We start from the raw sequence: 27,947 nt of genomic DNA on the forward strand, positions 1-27,947 counted from the left end.
ACAACTCATGCAGCAGGCAATCAGGGTAGTGGTTACCCTTGGGAGGGGCAAGTGAAGGAAGTGCCAGTAATATTCTGTCTTGATCTGGGTGCTGCTTATACTTATGATAGCTGCACTTTTCCACATGTATACCCTATATTGCTTTATATTTTTCATAATGAATGAAAACTCTGCAGCCATTACTCCTTGAATCATTAAGCAACACTTAACTACATGTTAGTTAACTAAGCAGGGTTTTATATTAAGTTTATTATCTCCATGTGTTCCTTTAAAAAGTCAATTGAAAAATACACAAACAATCATTTTCTTAATTCATTTGGTAGAAGTTACTTGTTCTTCTGAGATTCCTACGGTTCTTTTTAAGTTTAAAATGCTGTAAAAAAGTGTCACAAAGAGGCATTTCTGTGAAGTATCATAATTTCTATCTCTTGCTAAAATGGAGAAATAGAATTTAGCAGCTGAGGTACTGTTTTGTCAAAATAAACCACATTTATCCAGGTGTTAAGGATTCTTTAAAGGGTGAGAGTCATACACTTTCATATATAAAGATGTAGTATTATCCTTATTTTCTGACACAAGGTTACTTCAAAGTAAAACTCTTAGTTTTTCTAGAATTCCTGATTGCATTTATTTTAAAAATGCAAAACTACAAAATTAATTTTTTTAAAAATATAGCAATGAAAAAACAGATCATAACCAAATGTGTGATTGATTTATTTTTAGAGAAAAATAAAACTCAAGTTTTTCCAATAAAGGGGAGAAATAACAATATGAGATCATGTCCTGGTTACATGTTAATTATCACATTCTATACGATGTGGATGTGATCAACATGTATTCAATGATAGCATGAATAAACATTTGAGATTTAAAAATTATACCATTTGCCAATGCTGTAATTGCATAAATGTTGAAATAAATACCCAGAAATAAGTAAATTTTAAAAATTGAAGCTTTTGACAGTGTTTATAGATCAACCCGAATGGTACATATCAATAGTACAGCCAATAAATTGACATTACTGTTGGTTTCCACCTAATTTCTTCATAATATGGCTGTCTGGTGTTGCATTAGTGAAGATACTTCCTACAACCACATGGGTACCCCAGAGCCTATGACGAATCACTTTACAGCAGCCAAGATCATCCACAGAGAATCCTAAATGTCGATAGCGTTCATCTGTTTCAAAAAGAGTGTTGTTTGTATATGGTCCAAAAAACTGGAGGAAATAAAAGTTCTATTCATTAGCAAGAAAGACAATGATGAACACATACCTATTTTAATACTCCAAATATTAAAAGTGTGACCAAACACTTCCTCTTCATCCAATAATCTTAGCAAATTACATGTTATCTAAAACACAATCTTTAAGTTTTTCATTTCTCGTCTATACTACATGTGTTACTTGATTTTGAAAAGAAATAATATATATTCCTAGCTTAAGATATAAAACATTTCATAATTATTTATTACTGAAAGCTATACCCGGAATTTAAAATATGACAACAGTGGTTCTTCCTGAAGTTTTCTCCCTTCAATTATGATTGCTGATTTGTAACTACCTATTTCATTAATGTAATAGTATTTACTAGTGAGGATGAAAAATAACAAAGACAGAAAAACTTAACTATAAGTGATGATGGTACCTCAAAGATTGTCAATTAAGATTAAAAAAAATGTCTTAAATGATCTATTTCTACCAAAGTTGTAAACCATTTTATAATTAAAAAAACAAACAAACAAACAAACACTCCCACTTCAAATTAATCTGGCTTTCAAAATGTAATTACTCACCGCCAAACCAGATGATGGGTCAATAAAGTCAGCCCAATAGCCTTCAGCTCGAAGAGCATAGCAAATTTCCTTAGCGCCATTAATGAACTGCATAGAAAAAGACACAAATATCCTGGATAGCATCCTTACAAATTATTTTTCAACAAAATTTTAAATATCTTTTGCTTCAGACAGTTCAATAAGAAAATAAGTTAGATATAAAGTCATATTTTTACCAGTCCAAAAAATTAATGGTTCATTTAACACTTTCATTTCCTTCAAAAAGTCTGTGTATTTTTTTCTTCTAAATTTTTAGGAACAATTTCTAATCAGTTCTGTGCTACTGATTCCTGAATTTGTCATGAATTAGAAAATATAGCTGCCATTTTTATATTATAAAAATATGAATATTTTGTTTTTCCTTTCTTACCCTAATGAAAAGATAAAACCATTCATTCATTTTAATGTTTAAAAACTTACATGTTACAAAGACACATTTATCCATACTCAGTCATACATAGTTTTCACCATATTCTTTGTATTTTTTGTGTATTATTATAGACCATGTAGCTCTATCACCTATTCAAAATCTTGGTTTTGCCATCCTACTCTAATTCCTATGATGTCTTTATTAGCTTTATTAGCTTTTTAAAGCTTTATTAGCTTTAAGTGTAAGCAGTGAAAAAGACAGGAACAAATATTAGGACCAGATTAGAGTGTTAAAAAAAGGGGGGGTGGGGGACAAACCATAAATGTTTAAAACCAAGGGCAGAGTTCCACTTCTGGCCATAATAGAATAGGGGCTGTAATACTAAAACCTATGAGGCAACGGTTTTAAATCGTGAACAGATAAAACTGTAATCTTGGACAGAAAGAAGGGCAACAAATTACGTGATCCTCATGTCTGTTTGGAACACTGTCTTCCAAGCTAAGGAGGTAGAAAGCAAGAGTTCTGGAATGTTGAAGCATCTGGAATTTGTGGGTTCGACTCACAAGGCACGATTCCTTGAGGAATTTGCCTCACAGACTGTGCCAACTGGCACCTGAGAGCTCAATGGTGTTACCATGGGTCGGCGCAGTGCTAGGTAATATGATTTCTGGCCCACACAGAGTACTAAGACCTCACTGAGCATATCCAGCTGAGATCCCCCAAATGTTTAAGCCTGAGGAAGATGGGCCATATCCTAAAAGAAGAGGTTAGCAACTTGCAGCTTAAATGCCCAACCATCCAGCTGGGTGCTTGTATATATACAGTTTCCCTGGAAAACATCCATGTTTGTTCATTTATATGGTCTTTAGTTCCTTTCACAATACACAGGGAGAGTTGAATAGTTGAGACCCTAAAACCTATAAAGCCTAAAAACTTATGAGGTGGCTCTTTAGCAGCAATCAGCAAACTTTTTTCCGTAAACTAAGCTAACTTTCTTGGAAAATACTGAGTGAGCAACATTAAGATAATGCTGTATTTTTGGGTTATCTTCATAATTCTTAAATCGGAAAACTGAATATGGGCTAGAAAAATCATTAGAAAATATATCCATTTAATGAGCAGATCTGCTGTACACAAAATTCCCAGGAGAACAAAACAATGCAAATGTGGTAAAAGTTAACTAAAAGAATCCCAAATTATCACAAAGAGAACCAGTTTAAGTATTTAAGATTTATGCTCCTTGACAGAAAACACTGACATCTGGTGGAAAAAACTGCAATAAACTACCGAACATAAAATATCTACTGACAGTAAATTACATTTGGTTCTAAAATAGTCACTAACACCTTTTTTTCCATAGAAAAAAAAGCTTTTAGTTATTATAAAATTAAAAATGACATTTCAAACCCTGAAATTGGTTACAAAAAACTGATAATTTTACTAGAGTCAGTATTAAATGAGACTTGGAATCCTTAACTCATTAGAAGTTAGGACCAATAATGCAATGTACATGAATGACTAATTGATAGCAATGGTAAGTATATGTATTAGTAAATACTGCCTTATATGTAAATAGAAAATGAGTTACTGCCTAAATGTTAACTCTCTAAATTCATATCTCTTTAAAATTAGACAATATCGTATGCCTCTCTGTAACTTCCTTATTAATTAGCGTATGATCATGACTACATGAAATTTATTAGCAAAGCTCTATGTGGGACATTTTAGTATGAAGTCATTATCCTAAAATTTACAAATGAAGAGAACCATACACAATCCTAAAGAAAACAGAAAAAATTGCTAGTATTATCTTAGACGGAAATTAGTAAAAGGAATTTTTTCAATTATAGTTAGCTAAGGTGCCCAAGTGAGCTAATCTTGATCTGTCACAAGGCAAAAGAGTATTATCCTATCTTGTAGAAACTCCTATAACCCAACATCAAACTCTTGAGACAATTATATATTTATAATATATTTATATGTTATATATATTTTTAAATAAGACTTTAAAGTTACCACTTACCAATTCTCAGGCTGGTAAAAATGAAAAGAAATGCTAATAATATCCAGGGTGAGCTATGGTGACAGCATATATACTAGGACAGTGTTTTTGGTGGGCAAACTGGCAGCATCTATCAAAATGTAGAAGGAGTATATCTTCTGGATTCAGCAATTTCCTATTTAGGAATCTGTAGATTAAGTGTGTGCATAAAAGTATATGCACAAACATATTCACTGCTTACAACAGGAAAATATAAAAAATTCATAGTCGGAAATCTATGTGTAGCTATGGAAAGGTGTCACAACATCTGGCAAAAAGCAAAGGACAGGAAAAAATGGGTATACAGTATGTTATTGCTGTACACAGAGTATTACTCCTTGGGTAATTTGCACTTTTTACTTGACTTGCTTTAAAAAGAGTGAGGAGTATGAAGAGTTAATTTTACTTTTTTTTTTTTTTTGCCATTTTTACTGTATTTTCCAATTTTACCAAAACACATATATCCAAAAAATTGCAGTATTAGACAGAATCTAAGTCAAAAAAACAAAATTCTCAGATGTCAAAGTCCCTTACTACTGAAATACAGCACGTGAGCCGGGAACTACTAAAGCCTGAAGAACCCCATCATCTTACAATGTATCATAAAACTTGTCAGCACTTGAGAGAATTACCTTTTCTAAAAGCATTTCTCTTTCATTTTCTACCTCTTCGCTCCAAACAGTCATATCATTCTTAGTTTTCTGTGTTATAGTGAGAATCATTAGTTTGTTGGTGGCTCCTTCTGGAAACAGGGACTCAAAATCTATAAATAATAATTCCAGGGAGAAAGTAAGTCCTTTTTTTTTTAAATTAAAAAAAGCAGTATATAAAAGTACTTCCTTAGAAAAATGATTAAATTATCGTGGTACCAATAAATGCATGCTGTTTTTAAAAAGGAATTTGAAGTGAACCTTTGGTTAACTTCTGCTCTTGCTGAACTGAAATATTACCATTCTGAAGAGCAGTAAGGTTACTTGTTACTGATTTTGTAATTTTCAAAAAATGTTTATTAAAATTATGTATTCATTAAATTACAGCTATAATTATTATCTAAGGAGAAGAATGACTTCAGGGAAAAAATTATTAAAAAGTCTACTATTCCTGTCTAATGGCAGCATGAGGTCAGATGTCAGGGGACATTCGAAAGACCTTACCTTGGCCATGTAATCATTTCCAGCCAGACATATTAAAATATTTAATTACAAAGTATTATAATTCCTACGGAGTACATCATTTAACATATTAGAAAATTGGTGGCATTATCTAATACACGTAGTGTAAAAATGTTTGAAGTACACTATACCTCTTCGCAGCAATTCTGGACACGTTTGGATCGCACACTCTACTTTGGCATTTTCAAAGTAAGTTTCTGCACTGCTGATTTCTTGTTCAACAGGTGCATTATTACCCTAAGAGGAATAAGAAGTATAAATAAAAGCTGGAGTTCAAATAAAATATTTGGTCTATTATAAACTTATCTTCCTTGAGAAGTTTTTAGAAATAATCCTAGTTAACTGGCAATAGAGTAATAGTGTTATATACTCAAACTGTTCTCTATGATGAATAAAGAGGTGAAGATTTAAAAACGAACACATAAATATATTAATATTGTAATATGAATAGAAGTTGGCTAAGAAACTAAAATGCCATGACTATGTCCTACAATGTTACCTTTGATATTCTGGTATCTACTTATCCTTCCCTTGGTTCTGTAATCTGTGAAATGGGGATCATAGCACTAACTTACAAAATAACATGCTTAAATATATAGTCTCTCTTACAGGATGTGTTTAGAGGCTTTTATTCAACTGAAATTTACCGGGCACCTACTATATACATCAGACACTATATAGCAAGAGCAGCCCCACAATAGTAAAAAAATCCAGTCTTCACTCTTAGGTTTAAAAGAGCTAATAGAAGAAAAATAGCATGAACAAATAAATGTAATCCAATGTGAAAAGTTCTATAGAATTAGATAGAAAGTCTTTTCACAGTATAGATGGGGAAGAAACTTGCTTTGCTGAGGGAAATCAGAAAAAGGTTGAAATCCTATTTGAGCCACATGTGAGTTAATGTGTTTGGTTTGCAAAGAATAGGTAGAAAGGATTAGAAACTCAGGAGGAAAGAGTCCAGGAAGAGACAGAAACAATACAAGCACATGCAATGGTATGTACAAGGAGAATGGTACATTTAAAAACAAAAATAGGGTATGCTGTGATTAAGAGATCAAAACTATGGAAAGTCATTTATGCCACACTAAGAAATTTTGACTTTAGTCTATAAACAATGAAGAATAGCAAGATCAGATATAAAATGCTAATGCTAGTATTACTGTGCAAGCAATAGGACAATTAATAGCCAATATTTACTGATCACAGTATATTTAAGTGTTTTAGGTACATTTTCACATTTTCTCATAGCGACTTTATGGTCACTAGGTATTATTATCCCCATTTTACTTATAAAGAAATGGGCTCAGAAATATTAAGTAGCTTTCTTAAGGCCACAAAATCAGGTAAAAGACAGAACTAACCTTTGAAATTAGATTCATTACCTAGTTCCATAGTCCATCTCACTATATGCCTCTAAGAATGGAGGAGAGATAGAGACCTTGAACTCTAGCTTTATTAGTGGGAACTGAAGGGACAACAAATAATTTAAAAGCTACTTCAGAGGTGGAAGCAATGCAATTTTGTCACTCTGTATAGGGATATGATGGAGAGAGGAGCCAAGTTTAGCAGTATGATCTTTATCTTGGGTCAGTGGGATAATGACTAAGTCACTTAGGCTGCTGATAACATGGGATTAAGGACACGTTTTGAGGTGGGGGCAGGAAGGGGGAACCTAAAGATGAGACACAAAAACATCTAGGGAATTTTAAGACGTTCAGATAATGACATTTGGCAGGCAGATAGAGTTAGGAATTATAATTTATGGAGGAAGCCAGGGAATTAAGTGACCAAGGAGTTACTCAAAGAAGATGGATAGAAACACATGGGAAATAACATATAATTGGTAGAGAGAGGAGCCAAGAAGACTGAGAAAGAATTGTGGGAGATAAAACGTTAGGGAAGGTCAACTGTCTCCAAATGTTAGGCTATCTGATATAAATCATAATAATTGTGAGGGCTGCTGCTACAAATATTATGGCTTTGATTAAAAAAAAAAAAAAAAAACTCAGCCTGAAACTATTTAGAAATTCAGAAAATGGTAAGGATTAGGGGTTTGATAGAAACCAGTTAGGTGAGCATATCAGTTTATTTATTTACCACTCCCCACTTCTAAAGTAAGCTCTATGCCCAACACAGGGCCTGAGCTCACAGACCCCTAATCAACAGGAGCATGTTTTACCAACTGAGCCAGCCAGGTACTCCTGCCATACCAGTTTAAAAACTCACTTAAAAAAACCCCACAAAAACAAAAGTTATTTGTAAGTCTTTCTTTTTTAGATTACTCTATCTGGAGAAGTTCAGAGATCTCAGTATTTTCTTGTTTTAAGGGCCCAGTGGAGCATAAAACTAGTTATCTGTTCCACATAAAAATTAGGATTATTGTTTATAAAAGTGAAAAAGAATCTAAATTTTTAGTAATATAGAAATTAAACTATATCTGAAATTAACAGCTATTAGACAATATATTTTTGAAGAACTATTTACCTAAAAGAGATTGTAATCTAAAGTAAAAAAGAAGGGGTGCCTGTGTGGCTTAGTCAGTTCAGTGTCTGCCTTAAGCTCAGGTCATGATCCCAGGGATCGAGCCCCACTTTTGGCTCCCTGCTCAGCAAGGAGTCTGCTTTTCCCTCTCCCTTGGCTTGTGTGTTCTCTCAAATAAAATCTTAAAAAGAAAATTATATAGCAAACATATATAGAACAATGCTAAGTTTTTAAAAGCCATATATGTTAATATATTTTGAATTAAGATTTTAAAAAATGTTTTCAAGTAATACGCTCACAGTTATCAGAAATTATTTTAGCAATAATCAGAAAACAATAAATGATATTAACAATTTACCTGAAATTCATTCACATACTGTGCCATCACAAACTCGTGCCTTTCACTTGATAAAGGTTCTGCTAGAACATCAGGTAAAGTTTTATGAAGTTGGCTTTTCTTTTGTGATGTAGTCCCATTGAGATGACAATCAAAACCTATGTTCCCAGGAAGCTGGAATCTCTGATCCTGAGGTCCAAATGGTCCCATAGTTTCATCAGGCCATACTGTTCGAGAGCCTGAAAACGAACAACAAAATGAATCTATTTTCTCCAACAGTCAAATGCATGGGTGGACTAAAAGAATATATTTTTTCTAATTAGGTATTTTTATAAAATCAATAGATCAACGTAGCCAGTTTTCAGTTTATAGACAAGACCATTATAAGAAAAAGGATATAATACAGTACAGTAATCCATACTATGTAATACCTGGTAGTCATTAAAAAGAATATAGTAAATTTTGGAAAGAACCTAGGAAGACAGCAGAGTAGAAGGATCCTAAGCTCTCTTCTTTAATATAGATACCTAGATTAACAGACATATCAGTGCAACTAACCCAGGAAGTCTTTGGGTTAATCACAGAGAAGAAGCCAATCAAGATAGAAGGGGCAGAGACGCAGTTGGAAACCAAAGTACCCAGTGAGACTAACCACAAACAGGAAGGACAAACACAGAGAAGGAAGAGGAAAAGACCCCACAGGAGGTACCCCTGACATAGGGAACTCCCCGGAGAAAGTTAAGTCCCCATAACATCTGGCTTTGAAAATCAGTGTGGCTTAACTTCAAAAGTTTTTACAGTTAGTGCTCTGGGAGAGCTGGAGAGTGATAGGAAACGGAGTTCCCATCCTCAGAGAGTGTGTAACTAACAATCTCACCTAGATACAGCACAGAAGCAAAAGTCTGAAAAGTGCCTGGGATATATACATGAAGGTGGTTTATTTATTTTTTAATTAATCTCAATTAATCTCACTGTGTGCTGAAAAGAACCTGTGCTGGAGAAGCAAGGATCTGTAAGAAACTTCTCCAAGAGTATTTTCTCCATCCCATCTCAGCCTAGATACCCACGCATTTGTGAATACTCTCCATGTAGTTTGCTAACACCGTGTGCCCAACCTTACATTGTCCTGTGGATTCAATCCATTCAAGCAGCCCCACTGGGCAGGAGTCCCTGCAAAGCAGCCCTGACAGTGAATACCATCACTCCAAGATAACTTGCCCTGCGGAGTGGGAAGATAACCATACATGCAAGTCTGACTGCAGTACCAGCAGACTGACTTGCAGACATCTGATTTCTGATCTGTTGGCCCCACTAATCAACAAAGACTCTCACATGATACACTTTTATGCAACTGCAGCCCCAGCTAATGGGCTGAAAAGCAGGCATCTAGACTGATTACTGATATTGCCCAACTGTAAGCCCTTCCTTGCCCCATGGGCCCTTAACAGTACAAGGACCAAACCCTGCCCACAACAAGCAAAGTGAACATTTGTAGCTGACTAGATTGAAGGCAAATGTGACTGAGCCACAATAGTACAGTGGGCAAAACTCCTATCAAAGTCACCCCTAAGGTGCCTGGTTCTGAAGAAGAGTAGAAAGTGTACTACAGGGCACCACAGGACCTCTTCTTTGTAAGGCCACTCCTTTCAAGATCAAAAGATATATCTTACTTTCCAGATAAATACAAAAAAACACAGAAACAAAATGAGACAAAGGAATATGTCCTAAATGAAAGAGCAGGACAATACCATGCAAAAGAGCTAAATGAAATGGAGACAAGCAATATGCCTGATAAAGATTTCAAAGTAATGCTCATAACTGTACTTACTGGACTTGACAAAAGAGTGGAGGATCTTAGTGAGAACTTCAACAAAGAGACAGAAAATATAAAAAGAACCAGTCAGAGATGAACTCAATGACTGAAATAAAAAATAAATTACAAGCAATGAATGGAACATTTGAAGAGGCCGAAGAATAGATCAGGGACTGGGAAGACAGGGTAATAGAAAGTGACCAAGCTGAACAGGAAATGAAAAAGGGAACTCAGCCATAACACAAGCGTAAAAACAGTCATATTATAGAGATCCCAGAAAAGGGGGCAGAAAATTTATTTGAAGAAATAATAGCTGAAAACTTTCTAAACCTGAGGCAGGAAATACATATCCAGATATGAGATAGAGAATTTTTACAGCAGTAAAAGAGAGCAGTCACATACAAGGGAAATTCCATAAGGCTATAGGCTGATATCCAAACGCTGAAAAGAAAAAAAAATGCAACTAAGAATACTCTATCCAGCATGGCTGTCATTCAGAACAGAAGGAGTAATAAAGATTTCCCAGCCAAACAAGTAAAAAGAGTTCATCACCATTAAACTACCCTTACAAGTAACATTAAAGAGAATTCTCTGAGTGGAAAGAAATTGCCATAACAAAGAAAGAAAATTAGGAAAAAATCTTACAGGTAAATACAAAATAAAAGTAGTAGATTAATATAAAACCAGTATGGAGGTAAAAACATAAAGGCAGTAATATCAATTATATCTATAAAAATCATAGAGAATCAGAAAATAAAAGGACGTCAAGTATGATATCATTTACATAAAATGTGGAGGTGGGTAAAAACTTAGTGCTTTTAGAATGGACTCAAACATAAGTGGCCATCAACTTCATACGGATTGCTACTGCTTAAGATGCTATATATGAACCTAATGGGAACCACAAATCAACTACCTATAATAGATATGCTTGGATTTCTTTCTTTTTATTTTTTCACATAAACCACCAGAGAGCAAGAGAAGGAATAGAGAACTACAAAAACAATAATAAAACAAGTAACAAATGGTACTAAGTACCTGCTAATCATTAATTACTTTGAATGTAAGTGAACTAATTTTCCAATCAAATCAGTAGGAAGTGACTGAATGGATTAAAAGGCAAGACCCACCTTTATTCTGCCTTTAGAGACTTGCTTTGGACCTAAAGACACATGCAGATTTAAAGTGAAGGGATGGAAAACCATGACCATGCAAATGGAAGTGAAAGAAAGCTAGGGTAATAATATACATCAAACAAAACAGACTGTAAAGACAAAGAAGGACACTACCTACAATAAGGGGAACAGTCTGACAAGAGAATATAACAAACTAAATACTTTTGCACCCAACATGGGAGCACCTATATACATAAAACCATTAACAAGACAAGGAAGACCTTGGCAATAGTACAAAAGTAGAGGATGTTAACACCTACTTACGTCAATAGATAGATGAACCAGACAAAAATCAACAAAGAAACACTGTTTTGAATGACACATTGCAACAGACGGACCTAACCTATATTCTGAACATTCCATTAAAAACAGAATACACATTCTTTTCAGGTGCACATGAAACATTCTCCAGGACAGATATATTAGGCCACAAAACAAGTCTCAATAAATTCAAATTGACTGAAGTCATATCATGCATCTTTTCTGACTACAAAGGTTTAAAACTGGAAATGAATCACAGAAAAATGTGGAAAGAACACAGATACAGGGGGCACCTGGATGGCTCACTTAGTTAACCATCTGCCTTCTGCTCAGATCATGATTCAGGGTTCTGGGATCAAGCCCCGAGTCAGGCTCCCTCTCAGCGAGGCCTGTGCTTTTCCTTTTCCCTCTTTTCCAGCTTGTGCACTCTCTCAAATAAATTAAATCTTTGAAAAAACAAAAACCACACAAATACAATCAGGCTAAATAACATGTTATTAAACCTTGAATGCACCTACCAAGGTATCAAAGAGGAAATAAAATACATAAGGGGACAAATAAAAATGAAAACATAATGGTCCAGAATCTCTGCAATGTGGTAATAGCTCTTAAATATTATGTAGCAATATAGACATAACTAAAGCAGCAAGAAAGATCTCTAGTAAACAACCTAACCTTATTATCTAAAGGAGCTAAAAAAAAAAAAACCAAAAAAACAAAAAAACATGCAAAAACAAGAGAAAAGGAAATAATGAAGATTAGTGCAGAAATAATTAAAATGGAGAATCCCCCCAAAAGACAACCCACAACTGGTCAATGAAACCATGACCCAGAGTTTCTTGAAAAGCTCAACAAAATTGAATTACCTTTAGACTGATTCACCAAAGGAGAGAAAACTAAAAACCATAAATAAGAGAAATAACTGACATCACAAATATACCAAAGATAGTTAGAAAATATTATGTAAAATTATATGCCAACAAAGAACATAGCAGAAATGAACAAATTCCTAGAAAGCTAAAACTTTCCAAAGTTTTGGAAACTGAATCATGAATAGAAAGTTTAAACAGGGATCCCTGGGTGGCACAGCGGTTTGGTGCCTGCCTTTGGCCCAGGGCGCGATCCTGGAGACCCGGGATCGAATCCCACATCGGGCTCCCGGTGCATGGAGCCTGCTTCTCCCTCTGCCTGTGTCTCTGCCTCTCTCTCTCTCTGTGTGACTATCATAAATAAATAAAAATTAAAAAAAAAAATGGTTTAGATGGTAAGTTTAAAAAAAAAAAAAAAAGAAAGTTTAAACAGACTAATTGCTAGCAATGACACTGAATAAGTAGTCAAAAAATTCCTAACACAAAGTATAGGATCAGGTATCTTCACCCGTGAATTCTACCAAACATATGAAGAAGAGTTACTATATATTGTTCTTGAAAATTACAAAATACAGACCATGAAAGCAGCTTGCAAATTCATTCCAGCAGGCCAAGATTACCCTGTTACCAAAACCAGCTGGAGATACTAAAATTAAAAAGGTATGCACCAATATCTCAGATGAAAATAGATGGGAAGATCCTGAACAAAGTACTATCAAAAATACAAACATATAGTAAGAAAATCATTCACAGGGCACCTGGGTGGCTGAGCTGGTTAAAAGCACCTTACTCTCAATTCTGGCTCAGATCAGGATCTTAGGGTCATGAGATTAGGCCCTGAATTGGGCTCCTCGTTGAATGAGGAGACTGCTTAAGATTCTTCCTTGGAGCACCTGGGTAGCTCAGTCAGTTAAAGTCTACCTTTGGCTTAAGTCATGATCTTGGGGTCCTCGGATTTTGCCCCCTGGCTGACTCCCTCCTGCTCAGTGGGGAGTCTACTTCTGCCTCTCCCTGTCTCTTCCCCTCAATCCCCCAATCCGTTTATGTGCTCTTAATAAAATCTTAAAAAAAAAAAAATTCTTTCTCTCCCTCTCCCTGCTTACACACTCTTGCTCTCAAATAAATAAATCTAAAAAAAAAAAAAAATCACTCGAAAATTATCAAGTGTGATTTATTCTAGGTATACAAGGGTGGTTCAGTACATGCAAAAAAGTGTTATTAAGTGATACTGTCACTTTAAGGACAAAAACCATATGATCATTTGAACAGACACAAAATAGCATTTGAAAGAGTACATCATCATTCACCATGAAAAAACTCTCAACAAAGTATGATAAAGGTTAAATGTCAAAAATCCACAGCTAACTTCATTCTCCATGGTGAAAAGCAGAGCTTTCCCTCTAAGATCAAGAATAAGATAAAGATGTCCACTCTTACCAGTTTCCTTCAACACTGTACTGCAAGACCCAGTCAGGGAAATCAGCACCCCGCCCCCCCCCCCAAAAGAAATACAAGGCAACCAAGCTAGTAAAGAAGATGTAAGATTTCCAGTATGTGTAGCGGACATAAACCCTATACAGAAAACTCTAAAAACTCTCTACCAAAAAGTACTAGAACTGATAACTGAATTCAGTAACGTTGCAGAATAGAGATTATTGGTAAATCTATTGTATTTCTGTATACTAATGAAGTAGCAGAAATAGAAATTAAGAAACAATCCCATTTACAATTGCACCAAAAAGATAAAACACCTAGGATTAAACTTAACCAAGGAGGTGAGAGAATTGTACTCTGAAAACTATAAAACACTGATGAAAAATGAGGATGCAAAAAATAAATGAAAAGATATGTGCATGAACTGGCACAATTGCTATTGTAAAAATTTCCCTATTACCCAAAGCAATCCACAGATTTAATGCAATCTTCATTAAACTACCAACAAATTTTCAGACTACTAAAAAAACAAAAACAAACAAACAAAAAAAACCACACACACAAAAAAACACCCTAAAATCTGTATGGAACCAAAAAGAATCCATATAGAAAAAGCAATGTTCACAAAAAAGTGCAAAGCTCAAGACAGCACAATCTTGTAAGTCAAGATATACTACAAAGCTGCAGTCATCAAGACAGTATGGCACTGGCAACAACAACAAAAAATAGACACACAGATCAGTGCAACAGTAGAGAGCCAAAATTAACCCACACTTACATGGTCAAATAACCTATGACAAAGCAGGCGAGATTATACAATGGGGGAAAGACAGGATCTTCAGCAAATGGTGCTGGAAAAGTGGACAGCTACAGGCAAAAGAATGAAACCAGACCACTTTCCTACACCACACACAGAAACAAACTCTAAATGGATTGAAGACCTAAACAGAGACCTGAAACCATAAAACTCCTGCAAGAAAACAGACACGAACGTCCCTGACATCAGTTGTAGAAGCATTTTTCTAGATACGTGTTCTAAGGAAAACCAAAGGCAAACTGAACTACTGTCACTATACCAAAACAAAAGGCTCTGCACAGAGAAACAACCCAGTAACAAAGCAAAAGACAGCCTACTGAATGGGAGAAGACATTTGCACATAACATATCCAATAAAAGCTTAATATCCAAAACATATAAAGAACTTCAACAACTCAACACCAAGAAATTTCAAGTAAAACAATTAAAAATTGTTAATTTTTAAGAGGACCTGCAGACATTTTCCCACAGACCCACGCAGACGGGCAACAGGCGCATGAGAAGAGGCTCAACATCACTCATCATCAGGGAAAGTCCAATGCAAACCACAGGGAGAACCACGTTATACCTGTCAGAATGGCTAAAGTCAGCAACACAAGAAATAACAGGTGTTGACAAAGATGTGGAGAAAGGGAACCTTCATGCAGTGTTGGTGGGAATGCAAACTGGAGTAGCCACTGTGGCAAACACTATAGATGTTCCTCAAAAAATAAAACATAGAATTACCAAATGATCCAGTAATTCTATTGCCGGGTAGTTACCTCTCCCCTACCAAACCCTAATTCAAAAAGATATTTACACCCTTATGTTTATTGAACATTATTTATAATAGCCAGATGTGGAAGCAGCCCGAGTGTTCATCCATAGATGAATGGCTTAAAAAAAAAAAAAAAAAAGGTATGAAACTTCTGTTTTTTCCAGTGATATTTCTTTCAGAGCATGCAACATTGCCACAGTCACATTATACCAAAAGGGACAATGGAGATCTCGAGGGCTACTCATTTGATCTTGAACAGTAACTGCAAGCATTCTTGACATACATTTATTAAAACAGGTACCAGCACGTCCTTTGCTAGTTACAATCACTGCTTGTTATTACCATATAAACACAAGAGTAATGGAATAGTTTTAAAATCTGGTACTCGTATTTCTCAAACCCCATACCTTTTTTAAGTCATCAGCCCCAATATATGTGCACTCTGACTGAGTAAAGTCTGAGTTCTTATTCTGATGCTCTGTATGTCTGCTCCAATTCATAGAGCTTACTACATGTCAAGTCTTTGGAGGAGACAAAATTTGAGCTGGCCCGTGAGGGGCAGGTCAGACCTGAATAGTGAGAATAGTGGGGGCTTGGGAAGAAATGGCCATTATTTACTGATTGTATTTGGTACATATTGTGTGATACTTGAAGAGAGAAAAGGGACTTACCAGCCCTTAACTGAAACCTAAGCTTTTTATCGCTTATTTTTTCCTTGCCCTATCTCCTCTCTTCCACTATTTTCCTTGCATTGTGATGATCTAGCGGGCACTTCTGTCAACAGGACAAATGCCTCCTCCGACTATAACCTCTTAATAGTTGTGTATAATGAAAACTGTAAACTTTTTTAAATAAAATGTGTATATACCTTGGCAAAAAATAAAAAAAAAACCAAAAAAGTCATATACTATTTTTTTGTTGTTTATTATTTACTAAGATTGAGGAATGAAGAGTGAAAATAGATATATTACATGTTTTAGGGAGGATTTTCTGAGATAGTTCAGCCCATGCCTCCTCAGCTCATGACATCAAGCACTCTGGAGCCCTCCTTTGTGTTGACTGTTGTACTCACAGGGACGAGATTGTTAAGGTCAGGAGAAAGGATCTGGAGGTAATGATGATTTGTGAACATAAATATACCTGACAGACAAGGTAGAGAAGCATTCCAAGTAAAGAAGAGCAGAAATGCCAAAGAAAAGCTCTGAGGTATGAACAATTAAGTTGGGAATGCAACCACAGAGGGTAGCCTGAAGGCGATTAGATGATTCCCCAAAAGGTCGGCAGGAGACAGATGTAGGGGGCCTTACGCACCATGCTGGTGATAGGATGTCATCATTTAGAGTGGTGATTCCTAAAGAAGTTCTGTTAAGGAGTCGGGAAAATCAGTGGGTTAAATTCTGATCCTACACTCAGTAATGGAGTTTGAGGGATTCAGGTTGGTCGAGTGAACTCCACCCCCCCTTCCGTGGTGTCTCCTCAATCCTGACTATTCTCTGGGTTCTGGATTCCCACCTCCCCTCCCAGCTGGATATTCCCATTTGAATATTGGCCACCACTTCCACTTCAGCATTTTGAGAGTCTAAAGGGCTGTAACCCACCAACAGGTACTTTTGGTAATGAGAGGATCAGGAGAGGCATTAGACTCTGGCCAGGACTCTGGTGTTCAACTCCTGGCTGTCACTCCCTGTCCTATCACTGACCACATCCTCTGACCTCTCTTAGCTTTAGGTTTCCTATCTGTGCAGTGGAAATGCTACTGGTTTCGTGAGGTGATTTGAAGACTAAATGATTACACGTAAAGCACTTAGACAAGGGCTGGGCACATAGTAAGCGCCATTACCATTACTATTACGATGCTATTATTCATCCAGGCTGAAAACTGCTACAGATTGGGAGGATACCGAAGCAGAGCAAGTGAATAAAAGCCACCAATGTCTTTAAAATTGGCTTTTGGAATACTTAGCTCCTGTTTAACAGCGACTGTCCTAATCCAGGTCTCTCTAGCCTTTGCCCCTGAGTACAGTAGCAGGGTGCTGGGACTTCTCTCCTGCACTTCTGCCCTGTGCCAGCAGATCTCTCTCTTCAAACCCGAGTCTGTAGACTGTTCTCCTATTCCACAACTGTCAGTGTCCAATGTTATGTGTAATTTTGTCAAAACCAGACGCTTCCTGAATTTTCTCATTGTGAAATAGCTTAGTTTTGCTGGAGAAAAATTAAAAATGATAAAAAAAAAAGGTCAAACAAGTCTTTCATAACTATCATATTTATGAATTCGTTTTCATAGCCATCAGAATGGCTAGAATGAAAAAGATAAAGAAGAGTTGGAAAGGATGTGGAGATAGAGAACCCTTGTGGTCTGTTGATTGGGAATGTCAATTGGTGCAGAATATGGTAAACAGTATGGGGGTTCCTCAAAAAATTAAGAGAGAAATGCCAGACGATCCAGAACTTTGACTGTTAGGTAGTTCTGCAATGAAAATAAAGTGGTAATTTAAAAACATACGTACCCTGTGTTTACTGCATCATTTATGATAGCCAAGATAGGAAAGCAACCTAAGTGTCTATCGATAGTTGGAGGAATAAAGAACATGTGTAGTATGCGCTCATACACAGTGGATTGTTGGTCATAAAGAAGGAAATCTTGCCCTTTGCAATAAACAGATGGACCTGGAGAATATTATGTTCAGTTAAATATGTCAGAAAAGGACAAATACCAAATGATTTCACTTATAAATGGGGAGCAGAGGGACATCTGGGTGGCTCAGTGATTGTCCGTCCGCCTTTGGCTCAGGTTGTGATCCCAGGGTCCTAGGATCGAGCATTGGGCTCCCTGCAGAAAGCCTGCTTCTCTCTTTGGCTGTCCTTTGCCCCCCTCTGTCTCTCTCATGAATAAGTAAAAACTTAAAAAATAAATAAAAAAAAAATAAACATGGAACATAAATGACCAAGCAAACAAGCAAAAAAGACAAAAGAGAGTCATAGATACAGAGAACAAACTGATAATTGTCATCTGGAAAGGGAGGGGGAAGATAGGCAAAGTAGGGAAGTGGTTTAAAACATACAAACTTCCAGGTATAAGTACGCAACAGGTATTAAACAGGTATTAAAAATACAGCATAAGGAATATAGTCAATAATCCTGTAGTAAGGCTGCATAGTGACAGATGCACCCTTTTATCACTTATCCTGTTGTGAACTATGTAATATATATGACTGTTGAATTATCATAATGTATACTTGAAACTATTCACACTCTCAACTATTCTTCAGTAACATAGGTAGTATTTCCTTGACAAAGGCTATAGAAACAGTTTTCTAGATATTTCTGCTCACCAATGGAAAGAAAAGCAAAATTAAACTATTAGGACTACACCAAAATAAAACATTTTTGCACAGTGAAGGAAATAATTACAAAAACAAAAAAAGGGCAACCTACTAAATGGAAAAAGATATTTTCAAATGATGTATCTGATACATCATTTATAGTTCTAAATATTAATATCCAAAGTATATAAATAACTTAACACGGAACCAAACCAACCAAAAAAAACCTATTAAAAATGGATGGAAAGGGACACCTGGGTGCCTCAATGGTTGAGCGTCTGCCTTCAGCTCAGGGCCTGATCCTGGAGTCCTGGGATAGAGTCCCGCATTGGGCTCCCTGCATGGAGCCTGCTTCTCCCTCCTCCTGTGTCTCTGCCTCTCTGTTTCGCTCATGAATAAATAAAATCTTTTTTAAAAATTAAAAAAAAATATATTAAAAATGGATGGAGAGCTTAAAGAGACTTATTTCTAAGGAAAATATATAGTTGGTACACACATGAAACAATGCTCAATATCACTAATCATCAGGGAAAAGAAATCAAAACCACAACGAGAGATCACCTTATAACTGTTGGAATAGCTAGAACAAATATAAGAAATACAAGTGCCGGCAAGAATGTGGAGAAAACGATTCTCTCCTGCACTGTTGGTGGAAATGCAAACTGGTGCAGACACTTTGCACAACACTATGGAGATTTCTTAGAAAATTAAAAACAAAGTTATCAAATGATTCAATAATTGAATACTGGATATTTACCCAAAGAAAAAGGAAAACACACAACAAAAGATATATACACCCTTATATTTAACAAAGCATTATTTATAATATCCAAGATATGGAAGTAATCCAAATATTCATACAGAAATGAAGGGATAAAGATTTGGTATATGTACACAATGGAATATTACTCAACCATAAAAAAATAATGAAATCTTGCCATTTGTAGCAACACGGATGGATGCAGAGGATATAAAAGCGACATAAGTCAGAGAAAGACAAATATCAAATGACTATACTCATACAGAATTTAAGGAAAAAAAAAAGGGACAAAAACAGTCTTTACTACAGAGAATAAACTGGTGGTTGCCAAAAGGGAGATGGGTGTTTTGCAACAAATATAAGTAAACTATGGTAACTTTTACTTACATATATCTGGCGGTGCAGTGGCCACATGAGACTCATCAGAACCTGAAGATCCTGCAGTTGAAAAGGCTTTGGGACTGACAACCCTTTTAACTAAAGAGCAAAATCCTGGGAGATAGGAAACCAGTCTGGCTCTATTACAGAGCACCTAAAAATAAGACAAAAATTAAAATTATTTGTTCTGCATATACGTTATTTTTAACATAGACAATCTCTGGCAAACCCTCACAACTGCAACGTATCTTTTAAAACCAAGTTTTATCCTATTATGGAGCAACTACCATATGACAAAGATTATGTATATAATTTTAAAAACATATCTATTAAACAAACAAGTAATAAATTACTTTGTGGAAAAGTGTATGGCCTTTCTGATAAAGGCTAGAATCAAGAGTGCCACACTAGAGAGAATAGGAACCTCTAAAAGTTGCCCTATTCAGGAACAACACTAAAAAGGTAGTACAAGTAAGACTTTTTTATTGTTAAGGAATCTTCAACACTTTTAGTACATAGATTTGTGGTAAATATTTTGCTATGTTCACTTCCTGGACTCTGAGGTCACTGACTATAGATGAATGTGTAAACATCTTTCATGAACAAATTTCTAGCAAAATACTTCGGTCAAAATAATTTTTTTATTATATTTTATACAGATTTATCCATTTGAGAGAAAAATCTCCAGCAGACGCGCCCCGCTGAGCTCAATCTCAAGAGGGGATTAAAGAGATCATGACCTGAAGAAAATCAAGAGTCTAAAGCTTAGCTGACTGAGGCACTCAGGTGCCCTATGTCAATGTAATAGCTTAGCTGACTGAGGCACTCAGGTGCCCTATGTCAGTGTAATAATTTAATACAGGGGTTGGCAAACTATAGCTGAATATATCCTATTTTGGTAAGTAAAGTTTTGGTCTAATATTGTCACACGTACTTATGTACTGTTTGTGGCTGCTCTCATGCCATAATGCCAGAATTAAGTAGTTGTATAGAGACTATATGGCACAGAAAGCCTAAAATATTTACTTATCCGACCCTTTACATTAAAAAACAAAAATGCCAACTGGGTGTAGTAGAAAATATGTAAGAATACCATATTATCTGTGAAATACTATTAAAAGATTTGAACAATTAAGAGCTCCTTGAGAGAATAGGAAAAGAAGTTTCACAGAGGACACAAGGTTTTGAATAGAAATAGAAATTTGTGGAGGAAAAGGGCATTTCAATGAGTAACTTTCAGAAACAGATGTATAGTCATAAAAGGTATATTCAAAAGAGAGAAATTTAGTAAGGTTAGATATTTAAGGGATTGCGGTAAAAAACAGACTTGGAAGTTAAGTTGTGGGTAATCATAAAAGGCTTTATATTTGACACAGTAAAGGGTTTGTTAACAGCAATTCAATAAATCAGAATCCTGATCTGGAGGCAGGGAATAGAATAAACTGACAAAAATAAGGAATGTTTTTAGGAATGTATCACTTAGTGCAGGATGGACTGGAATAGGATTTAAGAATAGATTGGAGTGGTATGAAAATTAGTTACCAGGGTGTGGAAAGACTAGCCATTTGATAACTTCAGAATCAGTCTTTTCCCCTTTCACAGAGTACTCTGAATTCCAACCCAGGTGTTTTTTTTTTTTTTCATCCTAAGTACAAGAGAACATCCTAACTTGTTTTACCTCTCTAGCATAATTTATTAACTTTACCTTCCTTTCTTTTTCAATTCTGTAGTCTCACATAAAAAAAACCCACACCACTTCTCATATTTCTCTGCCTTCTTTTATACTGCCTTATGACTTCTTCTGCTAGAATGCCCCTTTCCCTCTCCTTCTAGGTCTAGCAAATTTCAACTCTGTCTTCAATAACTGGATAAACAGAACTTCCTTAATGTATCTCCAAAGAAGGCGGGTCTCCTGAGCATTCTGGCCATCTGGAAAATTTCAGCATCCTTCCCTGGGTCAGGACCCAACCTCCCCAGAGATAAATATAATAATTATTAGATTTTAACTTACTAGACAAACTCAGACTTTGGGTGTTTCTACAATTAAAGTTTACCTCTACAAATAAGACATTTACATTTAAGAGAATAATGGCTCAGGATCTTAAAGGCAATATAAAATTTTAAACTCCGAAAATATTTTGGGCAAAGCCTTAAAAATAACCCTCAATAAGACATTATCTGAAGGGGGCAATATTAAATAGTAAATAATCAATAGATGTTAATTACTATGGGATAGATGCTATGCTAAGTGCTTTACATGCACTCTTTTACTTATTCCCACACTTCCATATACTATTAACATTAAAGTACGATTATCAAGCTATTATTTGTGATTAACTGCTTCATAAGCAAAAAAGGAAAAGAAAGATAATCCAAATTATTTTAGCAACTGCCTAAATATTATTAAGGATTATGATTATTTTAGCCTGGGAGTGCCAAGGCCACTAACTCCTACTTTGGAATTTTTCCTTGATGGTAAAGCATTTAACAAAAGTCATAATAAAATGTGAGTTTTGTTGCCAATCTAAGACAATCTAATCACCAAGTTTCATGTTAATTTTATTTACCAAGTTTCATTTTAACAGCTAAATAAGACAGTATCTAATTTATCCACTGAAAAGAATAGCTGACAACAGTGTTGATGTGTTTCAAGTTTTCCTTTTAACCTATAGGACACTCAAATTCTTACCTGGCAGATTTTATGACATTGGGTCGGCTGGTAAATATAACTAAAAGTGACAACCAATAAATGACTCAAAAATTAGAATAGCCTGTTTATCTTAGTATGAGGATAAGCATGATTTTGTGTATGACTACTTCAAAACCTAAGATTCTAGACTTGGGAAGAGGACAGGTTATTAAAATATAACTTTAAAGTCCTGAGTAGTATAAGGAGAAATGTCTTTTTGACACTGTTTTAGGACTAAGTCCCGTTTTGGGTTATGTGAGCAGAAAACAGGCTCTATAACAAAGACTGAAAGCTTGTTATTAAGAAATTCATCCACATTCTAGGAAATTCATCCATACCTATCTTCAGACATTTTTGTGTGGTACACACAAAAGAAATTTGAGTGGGATGTTATAAGAAATCCTAAGAAATTTGTGTTGGATATAAATATTGAAAAATCACAGATTTCACCAAAAGTCCAAATTTTCAGCTATTCTGGAAAACTCAGAAGAGCTCACAGCATTGGATTCATATTCCCAAATGGCTTAAATAACAAATCATTGTAGCTAAAGAAAGGCTGCTCCTGTTGCCCTATCACAAATGAAAAGTGCAGTTTGTCAAAGTTCCCACCAAGGCATCTTGATTTACTCGTCCAGCTTTCAAAGCTGAGACATTTATGACTCTTGCTACGTATGTTAACTACAATGTCGAAGACACACATACTTGCATTCAGTGTTTACAACGCAAACACAAATTTTCAAAAGTATATTTGAATACTAAAACTTTATACAAACTTCTAACAATAAAAGGATCTATGAAAGCATCTTAGGAAATAGTCACCTTGCTGAGCTAATCCATTTAAATGAAAACAAAGCCAAGTTAAACATTCGCATTCTATTCTAATTAATGTCTGTTTTGAGAGCACCTCAGGCTTCTTTTACAAGATTCCCTTCCTGTGGTTTTAAGTAAAAAGTCACCTTAGAGTGGGTCCAAGACAGTGGTCCACGTTTATGACCTGACCCTGCAGTCACATCACTAGACTCTCAACCTACCACGTTCCCTTAGGGGAATATTACCCTGGCTCAAGGCTGCCATCTGTATCCTCCTCACACAGCTCTGATCAAAGGACCACAGCTTTACCACCAAAGAATTGAATCTGAACCCTGAGTGTGACATGCAAGGTTCCCTGGTCCCCGATTACACCTCCGCGACCCAACCTCACTTCCCGCTCTTCCGCGTTGCGCAAGGCGGAAGGGTCTTCTTGAGTTTTGGAAACGGAGGGGAGAGGGGTCTCTGAAGACCAATCTCCTGTTGTTCCATTAAAATCGCCAATTATCGGGCGGCCCGGGCGGCTCAGCGGTTGAGCATCTGCCTTCGGGCCGGGGCGTGACCCTGAGGTCCCGGGATCGAGTCCCACGTGGGGCTCCCTGCAGGGAGCCCGGTTCTCCCTCTGCCTGTGTCTCTGTGTCTCTCACGAATAAATAAATAAAGTTAAATTAAAATCTCCAATTATCTGGATCCCAGCATCTTCTCGGAACTCCGATGAAGTGCTTCTGCGATCGCCTCGGCCCAGAGCTCCGCGGTGAGCTGCATCCCACCCGGGCGGTCGCCGCCCACCAGTACTTCCGGGCTACGGGCCCCCCTCCCTGGCGCCCGTTCTGCAGGGTGTGGGAGGTTACGCGCTATCCCGGGAGGCTACAAAAACCTTCCCGTGTAGCTAACCGGGGTAATTAAAAAAAAAAAAAAAAAAAAAAAAAAGCCTAAAAGCAGATTCTGAGTAACCACTGAATACTGTCTTCTAAAAACGTTGCAAGGATCCGGGCACTGGCTTCATGTCCAAACACGGACTCGCAGCCGCGGGCACACGGGGACCGACGAAAACGTCCGTGTTCAAACCACCTTCGGGGCGCGCCGCGCTGTCCACACCCGCCCCTCCCCCCGCTGCCCGCGACACTTCTCACACAGCACGTCTGAGCGCGAGAAACAGGCCGCCGTCCCGAAACCCACTTGCCAACAACGGCTGCGTGTACTCACGGTGGCCATTTCCGGCGGGGAGGGCGGACGCCAGCGATCGTCCCTTCCGTGAAGCTCTACCTCTGGGGGACCGACAAAACACAGCAGCCTGGTGACCCACCGGGCGCCAGCTCCAGGGCGCGCCGCCGCCCCGCCCCCACGCCCTCCCCGGAAGTGCGCCCCGCTCCCAAGCCCACCCCCGCAGGGCCCCGCCCCCGACGCCCGAGCGCTCCCCGGAAGTGCGCCCCCCGCAGGCCCCGCCCCCGACGCCCGAGCGCTCCCGGAAGTACGCTCCCCCGCGCCCGCAGGGCCCGCCCCCGACGTCCGAGCGCTCCCGGAAGTCCGTCCGGCCCCCAAGCAGGGCTCCACCCCCCGAGAGCTCCCCGGAAGTGCGCGCCCCCCCCCGGAGGGCCCCGCCCCCGACGCCCGAGCGTTCCCCGGAAGTGCGCCCCACCCCCAAGGACCCCCGCTGGGCCCCGCCCCTAAGCCCCCCCCTCCCCCCCCGCTACTGCGAGCAGCTGGGACCCGGTGACGGCGGGGAAGCAGGAGTCCGTGCCCGCCCGGGACACTGTCCTGAGGGCCGGCGGCTCCACAGCAGCTCCGGACGAGCGCCGGGCCGGGGATGACGGTGACGGCCTAGCCACAGGGAGCCTGTCGGGGCAGGGGCCATACCGAGCGCGGTGGGCCCCAGACGGGCGCATTCGGAGGGTCCGACACGGTGGAAGCCGTCCGTACCAGGCGCCGCCGCCGCCGCCAGCCGTCCCGGCCCCGCACTGGCTCCGCCGTCAAAATGGCGGCCGCGACGGCAGCGCGGCGAGCGCCTACGCCGGCGGCGACCAGGCTGGAGCAGCGGCTTCCGCACACATCGATGCGAAGGAGCGTCGGAGGGATGATGCGCACGCGCACGCGCACACCGGGGCCGCCGCCGTGGGCGGACGTGGGAGGACGCGCCCCCCTCCCCCGGCCGGCGCGAGGCTCCCGGTGCTCCCCGTCCGTCCCCCGGGTCCGGGTGACAGGCTCGTGTCCGCGAGGCCTCCGTGCTGCCGCCGGAGGACGCGGGCTCCCGCCGGTCGGGGCGCGGTTGTCAGCCCGCGAGCCGCTGGGCTCGAGCCCGGACGAGCTTCCTGCGCGTCCCGGGCCCTGGGCGGCTCCGTGGCCGGCGCTCACGGCCGTACGGGCAGCTTGTTCCCGCTGCTCAGGTTCTGACTGAAGTCCATACTTATTTTATTATTTTATTTTACTTTAAGATTTTATTCACTTATTCCTGAGAGGCACGGAGGGAGGCCGAGAAGCCGGCGCCCCGTGGGGAGCCCTACGCGGGCCTCGATCCCGTGACCCGGGTCACGCCCTGGGCCGCAGGCGGCGCTCACCGCTGAGCCCCCGGCACCCTTGAACTTTTTTTTTTTTTTTTTTTTTTTAAAAAGATTTTATTTATTTATTCTTGAGAGACACAGAGACGCAGGCAGAGGGAGAAGCAGGCTCCTCAGGGAGCGCCACGCGGGACTCGATCCCGTGACCCGGGTCACGCCCTGGGCCGCAGGCAGCGCTCACCGCTGAGCCACCTGGACCGCCCTTGAACTGTTTTTTTTTTTTTTTTTTAATTTAAGAAAAAGATTTTATTTATTTATGAGAGACACAAAGACACAGCAGAGAGAGAAGCAGGCTCGTCAGGGAACCCCACGCGGGCCTCGATCCCGGGACCAGGCTCACGCCCTGGGCCGCAGGCAGACGCTCCCCTGCTGAGCCCCCGGCACCCTTGAACTTTTTTTTTTTTTTTTTTAAGATTTTTTTAAATTTATTCTTGAGAGACACAGAGACGCAGGCAGAGGGAGAAGCAGGCTCCATGCGGGGAGCCCGACGTGGGACTCGATCCGGGACCGGGTCACGGCCTGGGCCACAGGCAGACGCCCCCCCGCCGCCCCCGCCGCCCGTGACTGGAAGGATGAACCCGGCTTGGTCCGAAAGCCGAGAAAAGATGTGTCGGGGCGAGGCCTCTTCGGGGTGAGGGCGGTGAGCGGCCGTGGGGTCCGCAGCTCGTGCCGCCTCGGCCCACAGGTCGTCGAGGGCACGGGTCGCCGGTGGTCCTGGAGGCGGCGGGGAGCAGCTGCGAAGGGTGGAGCGGGGCCCCGTCCTGACGGCGCTGGCGCCTCGGGCACCCGCTGCTGCCGCCGTTTAGAGGGCGGCTGGAAGGGCCCGTGAGGAGGACTCCCGGGTTCATGAACCAGGGTATCCGGGAGAGTTGCTTTTGCTTTATTTGAAACCCGGTAATATCAGTATTTGTGGGGCGTGCACTATGTGGTGGCACTTGGGTGGGGATTTTTGCATTATTTGCTTTAAGGCTCGTAGCAGTATAGGAAGTAGAGGTATCCTCATCCTCGTGTCACATATGAAGAAATGGAAGGAGAAAGAGGGTAAGTATAAGTATGCTTCCGAAGCTTCCAGGTCTGGGGCACCTGGGCGGCTCGGGATCCGGGATCGAGTCCCGCAGCAGGCCCCCCACAGCGAGCCTGCTTCTCCCTCTGCCTGTGTCTGTGTGTCTTTGTCTGTCTGTCATGAATAAATAAATAAAATCGGGGGGGATCCCTGGGTGACTCAGTGGTTGAGCGCCTGCCTTCAGCCCAGGGCCTGATCCTGGAGACCCAGGATCGAGTCTCACGTCAGGCTCCCTGCATGGAGCCTGCTTCTCTCTCTGCCTGTGTCTCTGCCTCTCTCTCTCTCTCTGTGACTATCATAAATAAATAAAAATTAAAACAAAAACAAAAACGAATAAATAAATAAAATCTTTAAAAAATACAAATCTCCGTTAGTTTCAAAAATAGTGTTCTCTTTTCCACACTTCACGTTCTCCAGAAGCAGAACAGGTGTTTGGAGAAAGATGGCCATCTCTGGCTTGGGCTATCTTGAGTTTGAAGACGCCCACGTGGAGTTCAGGTGGACTTGCCAATAAGTCATTTGAAAGTAGGCCTATTGCTCAAGAAAGTGGTTTGTACAGGAGACCGAGATTTGAGAGTCATTGGCATATGGGTAGTAATGAACACCATGGGAACCCCTTAACCTAAAGTTCAATGATGGGCTTTATGGGAAGGGAGAAAGGTCAGTGAAACTCTTGAAAATGTATGCAGATTTTTGTATATTTGTAAGTAGATTAATTATTTTTCCCCCATAGGGAGAGGGTACATAGCTTCAGATTCTTAAAGGAGTTCGTGGCTCCGTTAGTCCAGGACATACTAGTGTAGAGCGTAAAAGTAAAAGGGCAAAGTCAGGATACCAGGAAACACTAATTAGAGGGGTAACAGAAAAAAACCTAGTAACAAGACTGGCAAGTTTCAGAAAGGAGAAGGAAATCAGGAGTGTTAGATGTCAAGAATGATTGCCGTTGCTCGTATTATTAGGTGCTACAGAAAGACCTTAGTGAGGTTCATTTTATTTGATAAATCCAGCAACAG

General features: G+C 39.3%; 1 protein-coding gene across 1 annotated transcript; it reads right to left on the reverse strand.

Moving 5' to 3' along the window:
• Positions 1 to 693: 693 nt before the first annotated feature.
• On the reverse strand, positions 694 to 25,307 carry MMADHC (metabolism of cobalamin associated D). The gene is made up of 8 exons (XM_026008018.2): positions 25,174 to 25,307; positions 24,523 to 24,584; positions 19,830 to 19,974; positions 8,256 to 8,473; positions 5,548 to 5,653; positions 4,877 to 5,007; positions 1,795 to 1,881; positions 694 to 1,219 (listed from the first exon to the last, which is right to left on the reverse strand). The coding sequence occupies exons 2-8, from the start codon at positions 24,529 to 24,531 to the stop codon at positions 1,019 to 1,021; spliced, it is 897 nt and encodes a 298-aa protein (XP_025863803.1). The 5' UTR covers positions 24,532 to 24,584; positions 25,174 to 25,307; the 3' UTR covers positions 694 to 1,018.
• Between the last annotated feature and the right edge of the window lie 2,640 nt (positions 25,308 to 27,947).

This window comes from Vulpes vulpes, chromosome 5 (assembly GCF_048418805.1).
Source record: "Vulpes vulpes isolate BD-2025 chromosome 5, VulVul3, whole genome shotgun sequence".
Lineage (NCBI taxonomy): Eukaryota > Metazoa > Chordata > Mammalia > Carnivora > Canidae > Vulpes > Vulpes vulpes.